The sequence below is a fragment of the Schistocerca piceifrons genome, chromosome 5, assembly GCF_021461385.2.
Source record: "Schistocerca piceifrons isolate TAMUIC-IGC-003096 chromosome 5, iqSchPice1.1, whole genome shotgun sequence".
NCBI lineage: Eukaryota > Metazoa > Arthropoda > Insecta > Orthoptera > Acrididae > Schistocerca > Schistocerca piceifrons.
The window spans coordinates 303,327,818-303,350,404 of NC_060142.1; the positions used below are offsets into that span (position 1 = coordinate 303,327,818).

The 22,587-nt window shown below is 44.8% G+C and overlaps 1 protein-coding gene across 1 annotated transcript in view; it reads right to left on the bottom strand.

The window, feature by feature from the left end:
* Window positions 1-22,587, bottom strand: part of LOC124797828 (dnaJ homolog subfamily C member 13) — a 344,782-nt gene that overhangs the window by 271,070 nt on the left and 51,125 nt on the right. The window contains 1 exon segment of the mRNA XM_047260865.1: window positions 17,192-17,318. Coding sequence (XP_047116821.1) covers window positions 17,192-17,318 — 127 coding nt within the window.

Genomic DNA, 22,587 nt, shown 5'->3' on the forward strand with positions numbered 1-22,587 from the left:
TTGTGTGTCTACAGACAAAGTGCCAGTAATGTTGGGATAAATATCAGGATCCATAGCACAAGTGAATGGGAAAATGAAATGGCTTCTAGAACCAAATCCATGCTGATCTGTGGCTTGAAGTAATTGATCTGCAATACAACTGGGAATATAAAATCAGTTTAGATTTCTCCAAGCATTTTCCCTTGGGACTCACTTTCTCTTTTACACAAGTCTCCCCACGTCCTCCCCACGTCCTCCCCACTCCATTCCCTCCAGGAACACAGTCACATTACAGTATGATTCAGTGACTACTCGACAGGTGAATCTTACACTAGTAGCAGAAGTTAACATAGTCAATGATCATAGCAGAAAATTACATGATTACAACCAACAGATAAATCAAAAGGACATAGTTAATAACATATGTAGATCAGTAAATCTCAATCAAACTAGAAAGCACAGATGGCTCCTGTATTACATAGTCCCATAGATGTTTTTTCGGTGAGATCAGGCATTATAAAGACTGCTTGTACCCTAAAGATTAAGCCATGCAATCCATTGTATACAAGACCATATCCAATATCTGTTTCTAAAAAAATGTTAGTCCTAAACGAAACTGACAGGATGATTAATTGGAGTATTATTGAATCTTCTGATAGTTGCTAACCGAAACAAAATGGAACTGCGAGACTAGTACTAGATGCAAGAGGTGTTAATAAAATAATTGAACCTGAAAGAGATCACCTGTAACAGAAGAAATGTTAACCGAAACAGGGGCAAGATACATCGGCATAATGGATCTCATTACTGGACACTGGAATATATAACGTCATAAAGACTATAAAAAGTACACAGCTTTTCTATTTGAAGGACGATGAGGCTTCAGGTATTACCTTTTGGACTGAATGTTTCTGTGTCAGAGTTATAAGAATCTTAGGCTGGGAAAAGCATAAGAGAAGATTTTAATTTACGTTGATGACACTGCAGTTATATCTACCACATGGAATGAACACTTACAAACATTAAATGAATTTTTAGATAGACTAAGATCACAGGGAATTATGATTAAGCTATCAAAATCACAGCCTGGTTGGGATGAGGTGAAATTTTTGGGACACACAGTGGGTACAACAGGAATCAAACTGGATCCACACATAGACTACATGCTATTAAACTTTGTCCAGAACCTTCAAACTGATAACTTTGTACCAGACGCCTTATCAGGATTACCTGTTGGCTTACAATCAAACCAGGATGTAAAGAACAGAGAAACATTTGTGATATATTTCTTGAAAATTAATAACAACAAAAAATGCTCAGCCATATGTTAACAACTCTACAGCAGCAAGACAATAGCTAAAATAGACACATTCAAAGTATACAACAAAACATCTCAAATCAGGATGAAATTGGAAGATACACAAAGGAATTTTGTTTCACAGGAACAACAAAACAAGTAAATGGTTACTATCCATCCCTAAAGACACCATAAAATTATTTACTTGGTATGTACACTTAGGTTATGCACACTTTGGACCAAAGAAATGTGTCACATGAAAGAAACAGTACTGCTACTTTAAAAACATGAATCAACTGGTGAAGACAATATTACACTACTGTGAGATATTTCAAAAGGTAAAAATAAATACTTCAGGAGCACACACATTGCTGTATTCCATTATTCCACAAGAAATTTGGCAGTTAGAGTCACCGGATTTCTTTGGCCCAGTGCCTAGAGGCTAGGGAGGAATGAGATAGATCCTGGCCATTTTAGAATGTTGGTCAAAGTTGGTAGAGTTGTACCCTCTAAGAAAAGCTACAATTGAAAGTGTAGTCAATAAATTACGAGATCACTATTTTAAACATGTTGGTACACCTAAGAACCAGTTAACAAAAAATGGGAGCTAGTTTACATCCAAGGGCTTCCAAAGAGTGTTTGGCATGGGAGAATGCAAACCACATTTTGATTTCACACTACCAGCCACAAAGTAATCTGTCGGAAAGGGTTAGGCATTAACTGGGACATTTGCTCCAAACTTACTGTGTGACTAGTTGGACAGAAATAGTGAGTGAATTGGAATTCATGATGAATGAATTGCTATAGTCAGTCAAAAGTATCATCAGTAGACATAACAGGACAACAAGTAGGAGGGAAACACTTCTTGAAATAGGTAAAGTGGCCAGAAAAACTCTCCCCTACAGCCAACATCAACAAAGAGTATTAGAGAAGAGATGAATCGAGAAGCTGAGACATGGAAAAAGATATGGGAAAAAGGCACCCCTGTATTGTACAGAGTGGGAGGTGTAATGTTGGTTAAAAGTCACAAGAGAAGTGACAAGTGTGGAAAGATAACGAGCAAGTTTTAAGCACTGTGTAAGGGTCCATTCACTATAACCACATGTGAAGGTGTGATATAAACCAACCCAACAACCAGCAAAGGAACGGGCATTATAAACATTCACAGGGTGTAACAAGCTTATTAGGCAGTCTATAACAAATTAAATAATTCAGAAATAACACATAGTTAGTTCTCAGCAGGGTTGATATAATTATAATAACCCATCATTTGTAACAGTGGGGAAGAGGTAAGATTAATGATGCTAACATTATTAAGGTATTAAATCTACTCACCGAGCAGCGGCAAAAAACGCACATAAAAGACCATCATAATTGGCAAGCTTTCAGTGCCAGTGGCTCCTTCTTCAGGCAGAAGGGTTGAAGGGGAAGGAAGAAGGGTGAAGGGAAAGGACTGGAGAGAGAGTTTGGGAAAGTCACCCAGAACCGTGGGTCAGGAAGACTTACCATATGGGGTGAGAAGGAAAGACTGATTGTTGCAGACTGTATTGGATGAGGTTTGAAAACCTGAGAGCTTAAAGGTGGAAGACAGGGTAATATGCAAGACAGATTACTAAAACATCGTGCACAAGTTACTAAGAGTGAGATGCTAAGTGCATTGTACGTAATGCAGGTGGGAGGTGGCGGTGAAAAATAGAAGGGAAAGACAATGAAAGATGTAGAAAACTAATACCGAGTGAAGCAAAGAGTAGCTGAGATGGAAGAAATTAACGTAAACTAAGGCCAGGTTGGTGGCGAGAACCAGTACTCCTCTTTGCTTCAGTCCGTTTTAGTTTTCTATATCTTTCATTGTCTTTCCCATCTATTTTTCACCGCCCCCTCCCACCTCTGTTACATACAATGCACTTAACTTCTCACTATTATTAACTCGTGCACAATGTTTTAGTAGTAATCTCTGTCTTGCATATTACCCTGTCTTCCGCCTTTAAGCTCTCAGGTTTTCAAATCTTGTCCGATGCAGTCCCCAAAAATCAGTCTTTATTTCTCATCCCACATGGTAAGTCGCTCCTGACCCGCAATTCTGGGTAACTTTCCCAAAATCTACCCCTTTTCATAGACCTCACCAATCCTTTTCCTTCACCCTTCTTCTTTCCCCTTCAACCCTTCAGCCTGAAGAAGGAGCCACTGGCTCCGAAAACTTGCCAATCACAACCGTCTTATGTGTGTCTCCTGCTGTTGCTTCGTGAGTAGATTTTTTATCTATCCAATTAAATAATTTTATCAATAATTTATTGTTTTCATTGTTTTATTATGGTATTAGTAACAAGATGTATGTTGTTTCATGTGCCTTCACTGAAGGATGGCAACAGAAAGGTGATTACATTATGAGTGGTGATGTTGACATGAGACATTAAGTTGGGCAGTGAACCAATAAAAAAAATGTTCCTATAAGGGTTTCCACACTGATAAAAAATGTTCCTATAAGGGTTTCCACACTGATAAAAGGTATTTGATATTGTTGCATGTATTCAGTGAGTTAAGTAGCAGCTCCAAGATCAGGAGCCTTTTCTCAATTATGAGGTTGTTATGCACGTTTTAGGTACATCGAAGATGGATATTAAAATGAAAGAGATGTAGGATATCTACACTGGTATTAATACTGATAACATTATGATTGAACAGAAATTAAACCTTTCCTCAGTTCCTTCACTTATAACCGTGTGTGTGTGTGTGTGTGTGTGTGTGTGTGTGTGTGTGTGTGTGTGTCTGGATCTGATGAGAACCCAACTGCGAGGTCACCAGCCCCCTAACACTTATGAAAACAAATGAATGTGGAGATGAACTAAAAGTGTTGTACATGGATACTCTCAAAATAACCACATAGTCACTCTGTATCACATGCACTCTCACATGCACTAAAACCAATTAGGAGGGAAGAAACCTAATCAAGAAATGAAAACACAGAGAAAACAAAACACATAAGAATTAAAAGAAAAGCACAGGGAAATGTGACTGGCTGACTACTTACAAAAAACTAGGGTGAGCCAGCCACCCTTTGACACATTAAGAACATTCCCCTGAAATCTTGTTAAAATGCTGGACAATTCACAAAACTTTAAAACCCTAACCACATTCATTTGACCTTTACATAAAATATAAGGCAGATCCGCTGGCAGATCCACCGCAGTCCGCTGGTCAGCAAATAAAATGCAGTCCAATAAAATGTGGCGCACCGTGATCTGCACGCCACAAGCACCACACACTGGAGGGTTCTCTCACCAGGGTTAGAATCCATGTGTCATAGGGCTGTGGCCTATGTAAAGACAAGTAAGAAGGACCTCGTCACACTGACTGGACTGGAAGGGAGTACTCCACGGCCGAGTTGTGGGCTTGATGATATGGAGCTTGTTATCTGTCACTGCCAGCAACTTGTCTTCCCATCAACACATGACTTTGTACCTCAACAGTGAGGTGATAGCATGCAGGGGGGCTAGCACACTGAAATATCAGAGGATCACAGCACCACCTTGGCTGCTCGATCTCCTCTTTCATTCCCTGCATCCCTGCAATTCCAATGTGCCCAGGTACCCAGCAGAAAGACACCTCCTTTCTCAGTAGTTGTAGTAGGGCATCCTGGATATTCTAGGCTACTGTATCTGCTGGGTACAAATAGCAGAGTAAAGGGCAATCAGAGAATCTGAGCAGACGAGGAATCTAACACCGGGAGAATGGCTCATCTGCTCCAGTGCTCACAAGATCACATGTAATTGTGCATCGAAGATGATAGATTCTGGAGGCAGTCTGACCTTAAGGACATGATCCAGGAAAATGACAGCAACCAACAGAGTCCCCTGCTTAAACCCATCCTTAAAACAACTGCATGGTTGTGGTACTCGGATAAAATATCAGAGAATATTGCTTTAAACACTGAAACAGGAGTGCTCTCTCTCCTGTGCCGTACCAAATCTAAAATCACTCTGGGTCTCTCCAGTAACCAGGGCAGCTGACAGTTAAAACCCTGGATTTGGGGTCATACTGGTTCCACACTGAGTGACTCCAGCACACATGCTGCACGTGGATCCCAAATGGCATTGTGGTTCAGGGACAGTTCGAAAAAAGGTGTTCTAGAGGTGGACGAGCAACAGATGGTGTGCAGGTGAAGTTGGAGCTGCAAGGAACTTACACACCGGAAGCACCATGAGGAGCTGGCGCCAAATGGTAAGTGGCAGCTCCCCCACCTCAGCACAGATGCTAGGTATGGGATTGGTCCGATAAGCACCCGTGGTCTGCCGAATCCCCTCATGACGGACAGCATCAATGATCCACAAGTAAAAGGGCTTTGCTGACCCATACACCTGGCAACCATAGTCCAGTCGCGAACGCACAAAAGCCCGATAAAACTCAATGGGACGCACCCTGTCTGGTCCCCAAGACCTGTGGCTAAGGCACTTGATGATGATCAATGCCTTCAGGGCTCTGGCTTTCGGGTCTCACAGGTGTGGTAACCATGACAATCAGGAGTCAAAAATGAGGCCCAGAAACTGCACTGCATGTCTAAAATGTAGGATGGTATCCCCCATATTCAAAGCAGGCAAATTAAAAAGACAAGAGCTATTAAAAAGAACACTCACTCACTCCTGCAGAAAACTGGAAAACCACCTTTGCAGCCCACTCCCCTAACCTCTGCACTGTAAGTTGCAACTGACAGCTCACCATTGCGACACTAGAGGAGGAACAGAAAATAGCGAAATCGACTACAAATAAGGAGCACTGTAAAGGACTTCTTACTGTAGATGTGGTACTGTTGATGGCTATGTCAAAGAGGGTAACACTTAAAACACTGCCCTGAGGAACACCATTCTCCTGCTTAGATCAATCAGACAGTGTGTCACCAACTCAGGTCTTAAAAAACTGCTGAGACAGGAAAGACTGTATGAAGATCGGGAGGTGACTACAAAAGCCCCATTGATGCAGTTGTGCAGGAAGACAGTGTCTCCAAGTAGTATCATATGCCTTACTTATATCGAAGAGTAAGTCGATACTGTGATGCCTATGGAGGAAAGCCTGCTGAATAGCCGCCTCTAGGAGGATCAGATTATCGACAGTGGACCGAAATCTTCGGAATCCACACTCAGGGCAGCTATGGAGTTGCCTGGTATCTAACAACCGGACCAGATGATTGTTAACCACTCACTCCAGGGTCTTTCCCACACAGCTCATTAAGACAATACCCCAATAACTACTGTGCAGTTCTTTCTGGTTTTTGGTCATGACCAAGTGCAGTGTCACGGATCTCAGTCAGTGCCAATTTGAGCTCCCGCATGGAGAAAGGGGAGTTGTAGGCCTCATAACTGTTCGTCTTGGGGTCATAGATGTCCCAGTCAAAACTATAGCACACAAAGACAGAGAGGAGTTACAAAATGACCATACATCAGTGTGTGTGTGTGTGTGTGAAATCTTATGGGACTTAACTGCTAAGGTCATCAGTCCCTAAGCTTACACACTACGTAACCTAAACTATCCTAAGGACAAACACACACACCCATGCCCGAGGGAGGACTCGAACCTCCGCCGGGATCAGCCGCACAGTCCGTGACTGCAGCGCCTAGACCGCTCGGCTACATACATCAGTCCCAATTGATATAAGAGAAGACGGCTAAAAATAGGCATGTGGAGAAAGGGCTAAAAAAGACACCATACAGAAACAGAGATCCAAAACTAAAAACTAAATGGCCTTCACGATATTGCTTTGGCGGATAAAAGTAAAACGTGGTCAACAGCCCATGCATCATTTGCTAAAACTCAGACAGCAAACCCAAATGGGAACATTAAAGGTTACAAAATGGTATTCTGTCAGGAAGTGGCAAACAGTCAAAACGTGGGCGTAATGTGTACAATGTGGTGGGGTAACGCCACTTATCAAGTGAGTGGCTAAGAAGGCAGTGCCCAGTACGCAGCCTAGTTAAAATGACCTACTCCTAGTGGGAGGGCCAAGAGGAGGTTGTCCAAGCCACTGGAAGAGGCTTAATAAGCTGGAGCTTATTCCCATAAAGGGGGGACCATTGGCGATGCCAAAGGGACACCACCTCCTGACAGATGGAAACACAGAGATCATCAGAGGGAATATAGGAACTAGCGGGCTGAAGTACAAGGACTGCATCCTCGACAACAGCGTCAGCAGCCTCGTTTCTGGCATACCGACGTGAACAGGAACCCACAGAAATAACACACTGGCTTTACCAAGAGAGAGCAAGTGATAGTTTTCCTGGACAAGCTGCTCTAAGGGATGGGCAATTACAGTGCACATAGACTTTGAAGGGCACAGAGTGAGTCTGAGCAGAGGACACAATTGAAAAGTCTATGTCACCGGATGTACTCCATGGCCTGATACAGGGCGAAGAGCTCAGGTGTATATACTGAGCGGTGTGTCTGAAGCCGATATCAAAAGACATGGGTGCCAACGACGAAGGCACATATGACCCCATAGTCAGTCTGAGACCCAACAGTGTGTACAAAGGTTCTATCGTGAAGTTCCATGCGAAGGCTGTGAAACTGAAGGCGATAGAGCGAGGCTGGAGTAGTGTCCTTAGGAAGCGAATTAAGGCCAAGGTTAACATGGGCCACTTCAGGAAGCCAAGGTGGTAAATGGTTCACACACGCTGGGAAAGTTGCAGGTAGTGTGAAGTTAAGCCACTGTAGCAAGTGCCGAAAGCGGACTCCAGGAGGTAACAGAGGAGAGGGACGCACCGCATACTGGTGATCAAAGGAATCATCGAAGGAGGCGGCATAGGATGGATGGCCACACGTGGCAGACAAACAGCATGCATACCTGCTGAGGAGAAAGTCATGGTGGTAGCACAGTGGTAGTTCAGCAGCTTCAGCATACAGACACTCAACTGGGCTTGTGTAAAGGGCGCCAGCGGCCAAACGGATGCCATAATGGTAGATAGTGTTGAGACGGCGTAAGAGGGATAGATGTGCAGACATATAAACAAAGCACCCATAGTCGAGTTTTGAACGGACACCGGACCGGTACAAACGGAGGAGGGTGGTTCAATTGGCACCCCAGGAAGTACCATAAAGGACACACATGACATTGAGGAATCACATAACAGCAAGCTGCCAGGTAAGACACATGGAAGGACCAAGAGAGTTTCCTATAGAGCATGAGCTCCAGAAATTTTGTAGTATCAACAAACGGAAGTTCAACAGGCTCAAGATGGTAGGAGAAACCAATCGCGCTGCCAGAAATTCATACAGACGGTTTTGTCAGTTGAAAAGCGAAAACCATTGTCAATGCTCCAGGAGTAAAGGTGATCAAGACAGCGCTGAAGATGCCGCTCAGTGAGACATGTCTGGGGAGAACTTCAATAGATAGGAAAATCGTCAACAAAAAGGGAGCTGGAGATGCCCGGCAAGAGACACAGGCCATTATGGAGTTAATGGCAATAGCAAAGAGGACAACAGTTGGGTCGGAACCCTGAGGCACACCGTTTTCCTGGATAAATAAGTCCGACAAGGCAAAACCCACACGCACCTTGAAAATTCTGTTATTTAAAAATTTCTGAAGGAAGCCGGGCAGGCGGCCACGGAAGCCTCACCAGCACTCCAGTAGGTGTCGCAGGCCTTCTCCAAATCAAAAACCATTAATGACATGGGTAGATAAAGTGGCGAGAAGGTCAACTGCAGAAAGGCGCGCTCGAAATCCTTACTGTGCAGTGGTTAGTAAATTGCGGGACTCCAGTCACCATACCAGCTGGGCATGAATCCTATATTCCATCACCTTGCAAGCACAACTGGTGAGAGATGGGGCAGTAGCTAGAAGGAAGGTGTTTGTCCTCACCAGGCTTAGGTGTGGGTATGGGTATGGGAGTGGCTTCACGCCAAAGGCTGTGAAACATCCCTCTGCCCAGATGCAGTTGTACATGTTAAGCAGAAAGTGCTTGCCCACAAGAGAAAGGAGCTGCAACTTCTGAATGTGGATGGCATTTGGCCCTGGGGCAGAGGATCGGGATGAAATGAGAGCATGATCTAGCTCCCTCATCGTAAAGGCGGCATTGTAGCACTCAATTCGGAGAAGAGAAGGGCATTGCCCAAGCCGCCTCCATTCGTTTCCAATAGAGGATAGTGAGAAGAGCCTAAAATCAGCAAAATGGTGCCCCAAGTTGTTGGAGATAGCAATAGGGTCCATGATGACATCGTCTGCTACTATCAGGCTGGAAGTTGGGGAATGGATCTTGGTCACAGAGAGCCGTCGAAAGTTGGCGCACATGACAGAGGAAGGGGTGGAACTGTTAAAGGAACTAGTGAATGAAATCCATCTAGCTCTTTTGACATCCCGAAGAACAAGATGACACTTTGCACACATCTGTTTAAAATGAATGCACTTTGCCTGCATAGGAAGGCCATTAAAAACATGGAGAGCACAGCTCCATGCGCGAATTGCATCGCGGCATGCCTCAGTCCACCAAGGGATTGGGACATGACATAGTAAAGAGGAAGTGCGAGGAATGGAACATTCTGCAGCAGTAAGGATAACATCTTTGAGATATTCCACCCACTCATCACAACTGGGGAAATCTTGTTCTTCGAAGGTCACCAGGGAGGAGTAAAGCTGCCAGTCAACCTTAGTAAGCTGCCATTTGGGTGTGCACTTAGGTGTGGTATGAGTCAGCAAACAGATAGCACACAGGGAATTGTCGTTCAAGTAGGTGTCAGAAAGAACTGATCACTAAAGAAGATGGGCATGCTGGGCAGCGCACAAGGATAGGTCCAAATGAGAATAGGTGTGCAAGGAGCCAGAAAGGAAAGTAGGTGCTCCAGTTTTAAGGCAGAGGAGGTTAAGTTGGTTAAGATGTTCAGCCAGCAAGGCACCTCTCTGACAGGTCCTGGGACAACCCCTAAAGGGATGACGTGCATTGAAGTCACCAACTAGCAAAAATGTGGGGAGGTGGCTGCCCATAAGTTGAAGGAAGTCTGCCCTGGTAACATCGAATGATGAAGGGGCAAAAATGGTACAGAGGGAAAAGTCAGGTGGAGAAGGAAAAGGCGAACTGCAATAGCTTGAAGATGGGTAGTCAGGGAGATGGGTTGACTATGAATGTCATCCCATATAAGCATCATTTTGCCCCCATTAGATGGAATGCCGACCTCAAAGGGAAGGTGAAACCGAACCAGGAAAAATGTGAAAGCTCAAAGTGGTCCTGAGGAGGCAATTTCGTTTCCTGACAGAACAGTGCTTGGGTTGCTCAGTTGGTAGAGCACTTGCTCACGAAAGGCAAAGATCCCAAGTTTGAGTCTCAGTCTGGCACACAGTTTTAATCTGCCAGGAAGTTTCATTGTGACACCTCCCTTTGGCCCTTTCCCAGATAGGTCATTTTTTTCATATAACATATACCCCTGTAGCACAGGAACATCTGTATCTTTAAAATGCATTTATTTTTAATAGAAGCACAAGGGACATGCCTGTGCTAGGAGTTTCAGTTCCTCCAAGAGTCCTGAACCCATTCATATTCCACTGTAGTATGGAAGCCATGTCATTGGTGCGGTTTTAATTTACCCCTATCTTTGCACCGGGGAGGTGGAGGACTTTACGAGCGAGGGGGAGTCTAGGGGCTGCCTGGATCCAAGGCATCTAACTCCATGATATCCTCCTCATCAGTCAGATGGGAAAGAATGACATCTGACAGTGCTCAGGATAGCTTTTGACCCAAACGTCTTGAGGCTTTCCCTGCACCCTATCCCTTCAAGATGAGGGGGAAAGGGGGTGTTAAGAGGCACTCTGCTTTTCTTGTACCTTCTGGATGCTCACTGCGGAAATGCTGGTCTTTCCTGGTGCAGCTGCCTGGATTCCTTTGTCCTTACTCTTTTTCTCTTGACATGTACACATGCACTTACAGGTGCTTGTGGTGGATACAGGCACAACAGGTGTCATCTGTGTCGAAGCGTCCACCTTGGCAACAGGTTTCTGCACCATGGAAGAATATGAGGTGGCAAAGACAGAGGGTTTCGTTGCCTTGTAGTATTTTTTGGCTTCAGCATAGGGGATCCGCTTGGTCACTTTTATCTCCTATATTTTGCATTCTTCAGCAAAAACAGGGCAGTCTCGGCTCCAGTCTGGGTTACTTTTGAATGCATTATGGGAACAGCAGTGATCAATGTCTTGTAAATAATTACTATTAAAAACAGTCTTGATCACGATTTATTTTATAAGGTGACCGGTTTCGACCACTACTGTGGTCATCTTCAGACCATTGAGTGGAAACCCCTTTCTGTTGGAGAATCACAACTCTCCAACAGAAAGGGGTTTTCACTCAATGGTCTGAAGATGACCACAGTAGTGGTCGAAACCGGTCACCTTATAAAATAAATCGTGATCAAGACTGTTTTTAATAGTAATTATTTCCAGTCTGGGTGTTTCCCAAAGCAATTGATGCAGATCGTGGGAGACAGGCAGTTAAGTCCCAGTGTCGTGAGCAGCTTTTCTGCAGTTCCTGCAGATCACTTCACCTTCACAAATCACGGCTGTATGGCCGAAATGCTGGCATTTCTAGTACCGCATAGGCAGTCTCTTCAGTTGCTGCATTACTCCTGCATGTTCGTTGCTCCACATCGACTATTCCCCGGGATGCCCATTCTTGCTTCAGTTCCGTTATGTCCCTGTCCATGGTATCTCAGCATGTGACAATGCCCTTACTGGAGTTGAGAGGTGTGCATCTCAATAATGATATCATAGTCACCCAGTTTATGTGCTTTCTTAAGAAGTTCTACTTGTTTTGACCTGTTAGTTTCAACCAACAATGAGCCATTACGCAATCGTTATATAGATTTTAATGTTCCAGCAAGGCCTTCCAAAGCCTTATTGATATAGAAGGGGGACATTTTTTCAAATGTCTCCTCCTTCCTCTTTATCACCAGAAAAACATCATTATTCATGACTTCATGGGCCCTTTTACTGGAATCCATAGTATTCTTGTTATCAGGAGGACTAGCCTCTCTCATTCTTTTGGATGAACGGATGTGAATACTCCCAGGCAGTACTCCCTTCCCACTGGGAGGAGAAGAAGATTTCAAGGGTTCCTTCTGGTCCCACAAGCAGCTTGGGGCAGGTTCTAATATTTGTTTAAAGGGTTTACTAATGATAATTATCATGAGCACTGTATAATGTAATAGAAATATTTCAAGTGATACACTGACTCATCAGTTTAGGTTATAAAGGTAAAAATGTTTCAGACAACAGCTGCAGCAGTTTATTACTCCTATAAGGCGTAAAAAAGTAAAATACACAAATAACTAATATGCTGACAGATTATCTTTGAAGACAAACGGAAAACAGAGGAGGAACCCAAGGTGTTTGTAACTTGAGTAATTGTTTAACAATATTGTACAAATATCTCTTTTGTGTATGTATGTTTGTTTTTCTTTTTTATTTCCTTTTTTGCTTGTTCATTTATATGGGGGTAGCATATGTAAGGGTACAAAGTCTCCCTTATGAATGTTGATTTTATATCCATGTTGTGTAGCTTCAAATAAATGAACAAGCACAATGAGCTGAGAATTAGCATGTTTCTTTTTAAGCAGATAATTATCTTTATTTTCAGAATTGTTTCATTTCTGTACTCTGGGGTTGTTGTATTCCTGTCTGAGGAATTCCTTTCCAGCTACTTGCAGTGCCAAGGACAGTCAGGCTGCCCATCATGTCATCTCAAGTAGCAGCAAAGAGACTCCAGGCCGGCGGGCGAGAGTGGGCGAGAGTGGGGGAGAGTGGGCGAGAGTGGGCGAGAGTGGGCGAGAGTGGGCGAGAGTGGGCGAGAGTGGGCGAGAGTGGGCGAGAGTGGGGGAGAGTGGGGGAGAGTGGGGGAGAGTGGGGGAGAGTGGGGGAGAGTGGGGGAGAGTGGGGGAGAGTGGGGGAGAGTGGGGGAGAGTGGGGGAGAGTGGGGGAGAGTGGGGGAGAGTGGGGGAGAGTGGGGGAGAGTGGGGGAGAGTGGGGGAGAGTGGGGGAGAGTGGGGGAGAGTGGGGGAGAGTGGGGGAGAGTGGGGGAGAGTGGGGGAGAGTGGGGGAGAGTGGGGGAGAGTGGGGGAGAGTGGGGGAGAGTGGGGGAGAGTGGGGGAGAGTGGGGGAGAGTGGGGGAGAGTGGGGGAGAGTGGGGGAGAGTGGGGGAGAGTGGGGGAGAGTGGGGGAGAGTGGGGGAGAGTGGGGGAGAGTGGGGGAGAGTGGGGGAGAGTGGGGGAGAGTGGGGGAGAGTGGGGGAGAGTGGGGGAGAGTGGGGGAGAGTGGGGGAGAGTGGGGGAGAGTGGGGGAGAGTGGGGGAGAGTGGGGGAGAGTGGGGGAGAGTGGGGGAGAGTGGGGGAGAGTGGGGGAGAGTGGGGGAGAGTGGGGGAGAGTGGGGGAGAGTGGGGGAGAGTGGGGGAGAGTGGGGGAGAGTGGGGGAGAGTGGGGGAGAGTGGGGGAGAGTGGGGGAGAGTGGGGAGAGTGGGGAGAGTGGGGAGAGTGGGGAGAGTGGGGAGAGTGGGGAGAGTGGGGAGAGTGGGGAGAGTGGGGAGAGTGGGGAGAGTGGGGAGAGTGGGGAGAGTGGGGAGAGTGGGGAGAGTGGGGAGAGTGGGGAGAGTGGGGAGAGTGGGGAGAGTGGGGAGAGTGGGGAGAGTGGGGAGAGTGGGGAGAGTGGGGAGAGTGGGGAGAGTGGGGAGAGTGGGGAGAGTGGGGAGAGTGGGGAGAGTGGGGAGAGTGGGGAGAGTGGGGAGAGTGGGGAGAGTGGGGAGAGTGGGGAGAGTGGGGAGAGTGGGGAGAGTGGGGAGAGTGGGGAGAGTGGGGAGAGTGGGGAGAGTGGGGAGAGTGGGGAGAGTGGGGAGAGTGGGGAGAGTGGGGAGAGTGGGGAGAGTGGGGAGAGTGGGGAGAGTGGGGAGAGTGGGGAGAGTGGGGAGAGTGGGGAGAGTGGGGAGAGTGGGGAGAGTGGGGAGAGTGGGGAGAGTGGGGAGAGTGGGGAGAGTGGGGAGAGTGGGGAGAGTGGAGAAAAACAAAGGAAACGGGATCCTGGAGTTTTCAAACGTCCATCTCCAGACGAAGGCTCGATACATTACTCCCAAGAAGACGGAGTGTGAAGGGGGGCTGGGGGGGGGAGGATTGGGGACGAGGAGGGATGGGGGAGGGGGGTAGGGCAGCCCGGAAAGGAAGGAGAACTGCACTAGCTTAGGGCCCCATGCTCGCCACGCACGTACCACGGAAGAGTTGTGGACCCCCTGGGGGGACGTCGATTCTGAAGATGATTGGCTCATCGCGAGAAAATCCCCACGATTTCTATCGTCTCAGATGGCATGCTCCTTCCAACTGGGGGCCCTTCACAAGGGGGTGCACCCATCTTGCATGATTGCTCATACCCACACCTCCTGAACATCTGACAGAGGGATCAATCAGCAATTTGGGAAGGTAGCAGCTCAGGCAATCGCTCCTCCCTGGGTCTGACCTGCACCAGGGAGTGCGTACGAACCCTACCTGTCTACCCTACCTGTCAACCCGGGTCTGGGAATTACGCATTAACCAGTCACCTGTTACGCATCAGACACATAGGCCAGCCTTAAGGAGTGCACAGAGAGGAGGAGGAGGAGGAGGAGGAGGAGGAGGAGGAAGAAGAAGAAGAAGAAGAAGAGGAGGAGGAGGAGGAGGAGCCTCTAATGCTGAAGCAGAGAAAGGATAGGAGAAGGTGAACAAAGTAAGGAAAAGTGAACTGAAAACAGTTGTGAGACTATTCGTATGTCAGCTACGGGCAATACAAAACATTCCTAAGAACACAACACACATGTTCCCCAAGGGAGGTGAAAAGAATAGCTAGAGTATAGATAGTTAGCATGAAAGGGAAAAAAATTCTGCAAAGGCTGGCGCCCCATGGTAGCCAAGCACAAACCCACCAAAGACTGGCAAGCCCTCTGGGGATAGGATGGGTATTGATGGATAGTAGTGCCCCAAGGGGAGAGAAGGGTGAGTGTGTGGGTGTGCATGCGCATGCACGCGCGCGCACTTGCACAGCATGAATTGCACTGTGTCACTAACTTGTGAAGTAAGTGGATGCCTGAGCCACAACAGGTGGTTTTGCAGTACCAGGTTTGTGAGGGATAGTGACTGGCAGAATCTGGAAGGTGAAGGTCATTGTGAAAGGAGGAGTAGAAGTACTGAAGGAGAGTACAAGCACATCAAGATCATGTTTGTTAAAGTTAGAGAGCCAAATTCAACCATGCAGACAGCTGCACATGTAACTACTGAAAAGGCTAATGTCCCTTTACACAAACCAAAAGTTAGTGTGGCCTCTCCACAGATAACCTACCAGTGTAATTGCACCTATCATGAAGTAATCTGAATAGCTGAGTCACGCATGGCATTACATCTTGGATGTGTACAGGATCCATATAGGGCCATAAGGCAAAGCACCACTGAAGTTGGAAGTAAATGTGAACCACATCCTTTACAGTACCTTCCTGTATTTTGGATTTGCAGTTGTGGCTTATATTCTGGGCCTGCTTGATTTCTTGGCCACACAATCTTTCACTTTTCTCTCAAGTGTTTGTGGAAAACTTGTATTTACTTCACCTTTGTCAAAAGCCTCAGTGATCCAAATGACACAATCAACATTGCAATTATACCTATCATTAATAGCATACTGTACATGGGTGAGTTAAAAACAAATATTTACCAAAAATTACATACAATGAGTGAAATGAAGATAAAGAAAAGTTTTGTCAAGTTTGACACCAGATCAACAACAGTTTATTCTTCCATACAAATTTGATATTATTGTGTCAGTAAGTTGTAGAACACTTTATGGGACACACTGTATTACCACAAGTCTGAGAAGCATGTGTGTAGTTTCTTTGCACTAAGACACACTAGCATATGCAATAAACAACTCACTCAACGCTGTTCACATCCCAAAGCCGGCCAGAGTGGCCGAGCGGTTCTAGGCGCTTCAGTCTGGAACCACGCAACTGCTACAGTCACAGGTTCGAATCCTGCCTCGAGCATGGACGTGTGTGATGTCCTTAGGTTAGTTAGGTTTAAGTAGTTCTAAGTTCTAGTGGACTGATAACTTCAGAAGTCAAGTCCCATAGTGCTCAGAGCCATTTTTCACATCCCAAGCCTATGTTGTTATGTCAGTGGCTCAACAAGGAAGCATGCTCAAGACAATGACACGAACCCATATTCTAGTATTATCTAACACATAATTAAACAGTCTCAGTCTAAATCACATCCTAGGGACAGTGACATCTGAATTACATTGTGCAACAACCATCTTCACAGATTGCCCTTTTGCAGGAGCTCAATGGAAAGCAGCTAACTTCATTTTAAAGAATGTAAAACTCAGTTTCCTTGTGCTTCTATATGTAGAAAGACAACGCCACTGCCCTACAGGAAGTCATGAAAAGAAGTCATTTCAGTATTTCATAGGAAATATCAGATTCAAATGAAAAAACAAAGTACATTTGTGTGCACAATGTTTTTCTCATCTTATAAACCTTCAAATTAATATAATGGAAGGAAACATTCCACGTGGGAAAAATTATATATAAAAACAAAGATGAGGTGACTTACCGAACAAAAGCGCTGGCAGGTCGATAGACACACAAACAAACACAAACACACACACAAAATTCAAGCTTTCGCAACAAACTGTTGCCTCATCAGGATGAGGCAACAGTTTGTTGCGAAAGCTTGAATTTTGTGTGTGTGTTTGTGTTTGTTTGTGTGTCTATCGACCTGCCAGCGCTTTTGTTCGGTAAGTCACCTCATCTTTGTTTTTATATATAAACCTTCAAATTATTCATACAACAACACACATATAGAGTTTTACAATTTCGTGGCAAATTAATTTTAATTAATGCCAAAATTAATACATTTATGATAATACAAATACAAATGAGTTTTAATACCTCCTCCTCAGCTGGCATACTCAGTGGTCCAAATCTCTTCCCTCTTGGTGTTGGAGTCATCTTTACGTGTACATCCCTGTTTCCTGATGCTCTTACACCATCCAGCAGTGAGGCCAATAGTGAATCCCTTGAAAGTACAGTGATAAGATCAAAATAATGTTTCTAATGTTTTCAAAAGGGGTATCTGGAAGCATAAATTAAATAATTCTCTCTCTCTCTCTCTCTCTCTCTCTCTCTCTCTCTCTCTCTCTCTCTCTCTCTCTCTCTCACACACACACACACACACACACACACACACACACACACTGTGTTTTGGCAGATATTTACAAGTGTGTTCTGACAGACCCTCATTTGACAGAGCAATCCACTGGTAGTGTGACATTGTGTTCAGTTGTTCAGTGAACCATTGGAAAACAAGGTGATTCTGCAAATTAAAAATTTATATATTTAAACAATCATTCTTCACTTCTTTCTTGTATTAAATCAATTGAAATGCTATTTCAAAGTATTTTTAGCGTATGAAAAACATTTAAGTCATTCAGGCAGCAAGCATGTATGTCTAAGTGTTGCCCAGGCACTGCCGAGTTTCAATCTCTCTTCTCAATCTCTGGGAGTAAGCATTTGGGTGTTCCTTCAGCAGGGAAGGGCAAGTGAAAGTGTCACTAGTCTGGGAGTGGTTTGATAAGACGTAAAAAAGTAAGAAAAAAAACGTTTGTTTCATAAGCAACTCGCCTTACTTCTCGACACAGGCTCCTTTGAAGGATATATAACTGGTCCACCAACCCTCCAGCTTTTTTATCTCATTGGAAAAATAGACTCTGTCAAACTACTCACTGACTACAACTTATTACTTCTTGATTTGATGAACATTTCTTCCCAGCAAGCCAAAAAGTTAAGGAAGATGAAGTCACATGGGGCTAACTCTGGTGAATAGGGTGAATAAGGAACCAATTCAAAGCCCAATTCACGCACTTTTGTCGTCATTATCAGCGATGTTGTAATGCAATTTACATGTGCTAATATGCCTCGGGTATCTGCGCTCCATCGAATCAGGCTGAAAGGTGGTCATCTAAAGTAGGCTATTTCAAATCATGTGGTCCACATGCAGGTTTGCAGTCCAGCCACTTTAATTGCACTTTGATACTGAAAACATTTAGTTTATTGCCAACTCTTGTCTCATCTATCAATTTATGCAAGGATAAATGGTTAGCCACATATTACATTCGGCTTATGTCCTTTAATATAATAGTTCAAGTGCAGTAACTTAACAGATGTACTGCAGTAACTTAACAGATGTACTGATTCATAATAATTAATGCGTGGCAAGTGTACCACGAACCAAGTGTACCACGAACCAAGTGTACCACGAACCAAGTGTACCACGAACCAAGTGTACCACGAACCAAGTGTACCACGAACCAAGTGTACCACGAACCAAGTGTACCACGAACCAAGTGTACCACGAACCAAGTGTACCACGAACCAAGTGTATCATTAACACATTCATTAATTACACTGTCCTTCCATGTGGATAGTCATATCAAAATGATCACACTGTGGACAGAAATTATAATTTGAAAACAGCATTGGGTCAAACTGTGGTTTGACCCAATGGTCACAGAGAGCATTACTGAATAATAACACAGCTTATGAAATAATTACAATTTCACATCCTTCATAAATGAACAGTCACTGAATCACTAATTAAACTCCCAGACAGGAAATTCAGATAAGTGACAATCCATTTTCTGACATAGCTGATACTAAAGCATCTGCAGTACATTGTCCTATTTAGGTGGACACAGATCTTGCTCGTGTTGTAATCCTCCACAAACTGACTAAGATGGCTTCCAGTAGCCTCTTCTTTACAAGTTACCAATAATTAAAACGTAAGTTAGATACTTTTTTGCTTTATTCTCATACATTAAAATTAAAGGTTTAAATTCTGATTAACTGAATACTGGAGAGAGATTCATTTTAACTGTGACTTTTAGGCGCAAGAATAATGTTTATTGAAGTACACTGTCTAGTTTCCCAACATTTGGGATTCTATATCATTCCTCCGGAATGAAGTGAGTGTAAAATTTGTTAACAGTTTCAACATTAGCTGTATAAATGCTGTAGTTATTTACCTATATTTCTCTCTTATTCATGAGGAAGTTAGCAACTGGGCACATGTCTACAAATGAACAATGCCATCTAAATTTAAAATTACTTGTATTTGCAACAGATAATAAAGTTAAGCTGGCTAAGTCTTGAGTTAGTATCCAAGATTTTTGGTACTGTGCACATAATAATGTCTAAGATATATGCGAAAAAGTAATAATAATAAAAATATATTATTATTATTATTATTATTATTATTATTATTATTATTATTATTGTAACAAAATTATGAAAAGGAATGTTGCTACTCACCATATAGCAGAGGTGTTGGGTCGCAGAGGCACAACAAAAGGACCATCAAACAAAAGGACCGTCACAAAGCTATTGGCCAGCAAGGTCTTTGTCAAACATAGACGACAAAACATAGACAACAAACACACACACACACACACACACACACACACACACACACACACACCTCAGACACAGGACTACAGTCTCAGGCAATTGAGGCCACACTGCGAGTACCAGCACCAACGCATGATTGGAGTGGCAACAGGTCGGGGGTAAGTAGTAGGCTGGAGTGGGTTAGTAGGGTAGGGCTGGTGGACAGTGAAGTGCTGCAGGTTAGACAGAGGGTAGGCAAGAAGTTGGGAGGGCAGGGAGGTAGCAGAAAAGGAGAGAAGTAGAATGACTGGGTGTGATGGTGGAATGAGGGCTGTGTAGTGCTGGAATGGGAACAGGGAAGGGGCTAGATTAGTGGGGACAATGACAGATTGAGACCAGGAGGGTTACAGAAATGTAGGATGTATTGCAGCAGAAGTTCTCACCTGCAAAATTCAGAAAAGCTGGTGCTGGTGGGAAGGGTCCATATGGCGCAGGCTGTGATGCACTCACAGAACTGAAGGATGCCATGTTTGCCAGCATGCACAGCAACAGGATGGTTCACTTGTTTCTTGGCCACAGACTGTCAGTGGCCATTCATGCGGGCAGACAGCTTGTTGGCTGTCATGCCCACATAGAATGCAGCACAGTGGTTGCAGCTTAGCTTGTAGATCACATGACTGGTTTAACAAATAGCCCTACCATTGATGGGATAGGTGATGTTTGTGACCAGACTGGAGTAGGTGGTGGTGAGAGGATGTATGGGACTTGTCAACATGCTAACTAACCTTACATCCACAGAAAGAGCCACACTCCACAATCTAAAAACTGATCCCGACCACATAATCCTACCTGCGGACAAAGGCTCCACCACTGTTTTGAACTGCAAGGATTACCTGGCAGAAGGACTCCAACTGTCAGATACTTCCGCCTACAAACCTTGCCACAGTGACCAAATTCCAGAAATCCAGCAGGATCTCCAGTCCCTCCTCAAATCTCTAGGCCCATCCCAGAACCTCTCCCTAGAGTCCATCTCTCTGCTCACCCCTACCACTCCCCACACTCCTACCTTCTACATGCTTCCTAAAGTCCATAAACCCAACCACCCAGGACACCACATTGTGGCCAATTACTGTGCCCCCACTGAGAGAATCTCTGCTCTCATACACCAACACCTTCAACGTATTACCCAGAACCTACCCTCCTATACAAAACGTACCAACCATTTCCTACACCGGTTCCCCATAGTTCCTGTCCCTTTAAAAAACGGTGTCCTGCTCATCACTACTGATGTCGCCTCCCTTTACACTAACATACCTAATACCCATGGCCTTACCACTACTGAACACTATCTTTCCCAATACCCAATGGATTCCAAACCAAAAACCTCCTTAACCTCCTTCCTAGTTGCCAAGACTGACTATATCCTCACCCACAATTACTTCTCCTTTGAAGGCATTACCTACAAACAAATCCAGGGTATAGCTGCGGGCACCCACATGGCACCATCCTATGCCAACCTATTCATGGGCCATCTACAGGAATCCTTCCTAAACACCTAGGACCCTAAACCCCTCACATGGTTCAAACTCATTGATAACATCTTTGGAATCTGGATCGAGGGTGAGGACACCCTGTCCACACTCCTCTAGAACCTCAACAACTTCTTCCCCATTTGCTTCACCTGGTCCCTCTCAACCCAACAAGCCACTTTCCTAGATGTTTAACTCCACCTCAAAGATGGATACATCAGTACCACCACCCACATAGAACCTGTTAACCACCAGCAATACCTCCACTTCAGCAGCTGCCACTCGTTCCATATCCAGAAGTCACTTCCATACAGCCTAGCCACCTTTGGTCATAACATCTGCAGTGACAAGTGATCCCTCTTGAAATATACCAAGGGTAAAGCCTTTACAAACTATAATTATCCTCCCAACCTTGTACAAAAACAAATCTCTCGTGCCTTATCTTTCCAGTCTCCCACCACCTCCTCAAAGTCCCTCCGTCCGGCCACAGAGGAGCATTCATGTCATAACTCAGAACCAACCAGGACTCTGTCCGCACGTGCGCGCGCGGAGTGCGGGTGCGCACTCACACGTCATCTATTTTGACAAAGGCCTAACTGGCCAAAAGTGTTATTTGTGACGGTCCTCTTGTGCCTAGAGTAGCATCATCATCATCATCATCATCATCATCATTTAGGGGCAAGAAAAACATAATAGCTGGATGGAATCCACCTGCTTCGTTACAATGTGTGGGATGGTGCATTATCCTGATGAAAGAGCACTTTTTTGTGTGTGCCAACATTTGTTTTTCTCAGCCAACGGAAGTTTTACACAACTCAACACTGAAGCATAACAGGGTCCAGTTGGGCAGGAGAGGGGGGAAGGGGGAAGAGAAAAGGGGGGGGGGGGGCACATTGGCTATCACTTTATAAGCTGACAAAAGGGTCTTTGCCTTTTACAGTGCACTTTCACTAACCTTTGTCCATTGCTTTGACTGCTGTTCTGACTCTGGTGTATCATGATGGTTCCATGTTTCATCGACAATCACTTATCAGCACTAACAAATCTTTAAGATTGCATTTAAAGATTGCCAGACACTGTACTGAAATGCTGAGCCAAATGCACTTTGGTCGACTGTGTACAATTGTGGCACCCATATTGCATACAGCTCCTTCATAGCCATTCCTCCATGCAGGATATTACACACTCACTCAGTTGAGATGTCTAAAGTCTGAGCAATCTCTCAAATTTTTATTCGGTGGTCTTGCATTACCGTTTTATGGATTTTATCAATGGTTTCTTTTGTGATGACCTTAACTGGATGGTCAGAGTGCGCTTCGTCTTTGGTGCTTGTCCGACCAGGTTTAAATTCATTAATCCAAAAGTAAATGGTCT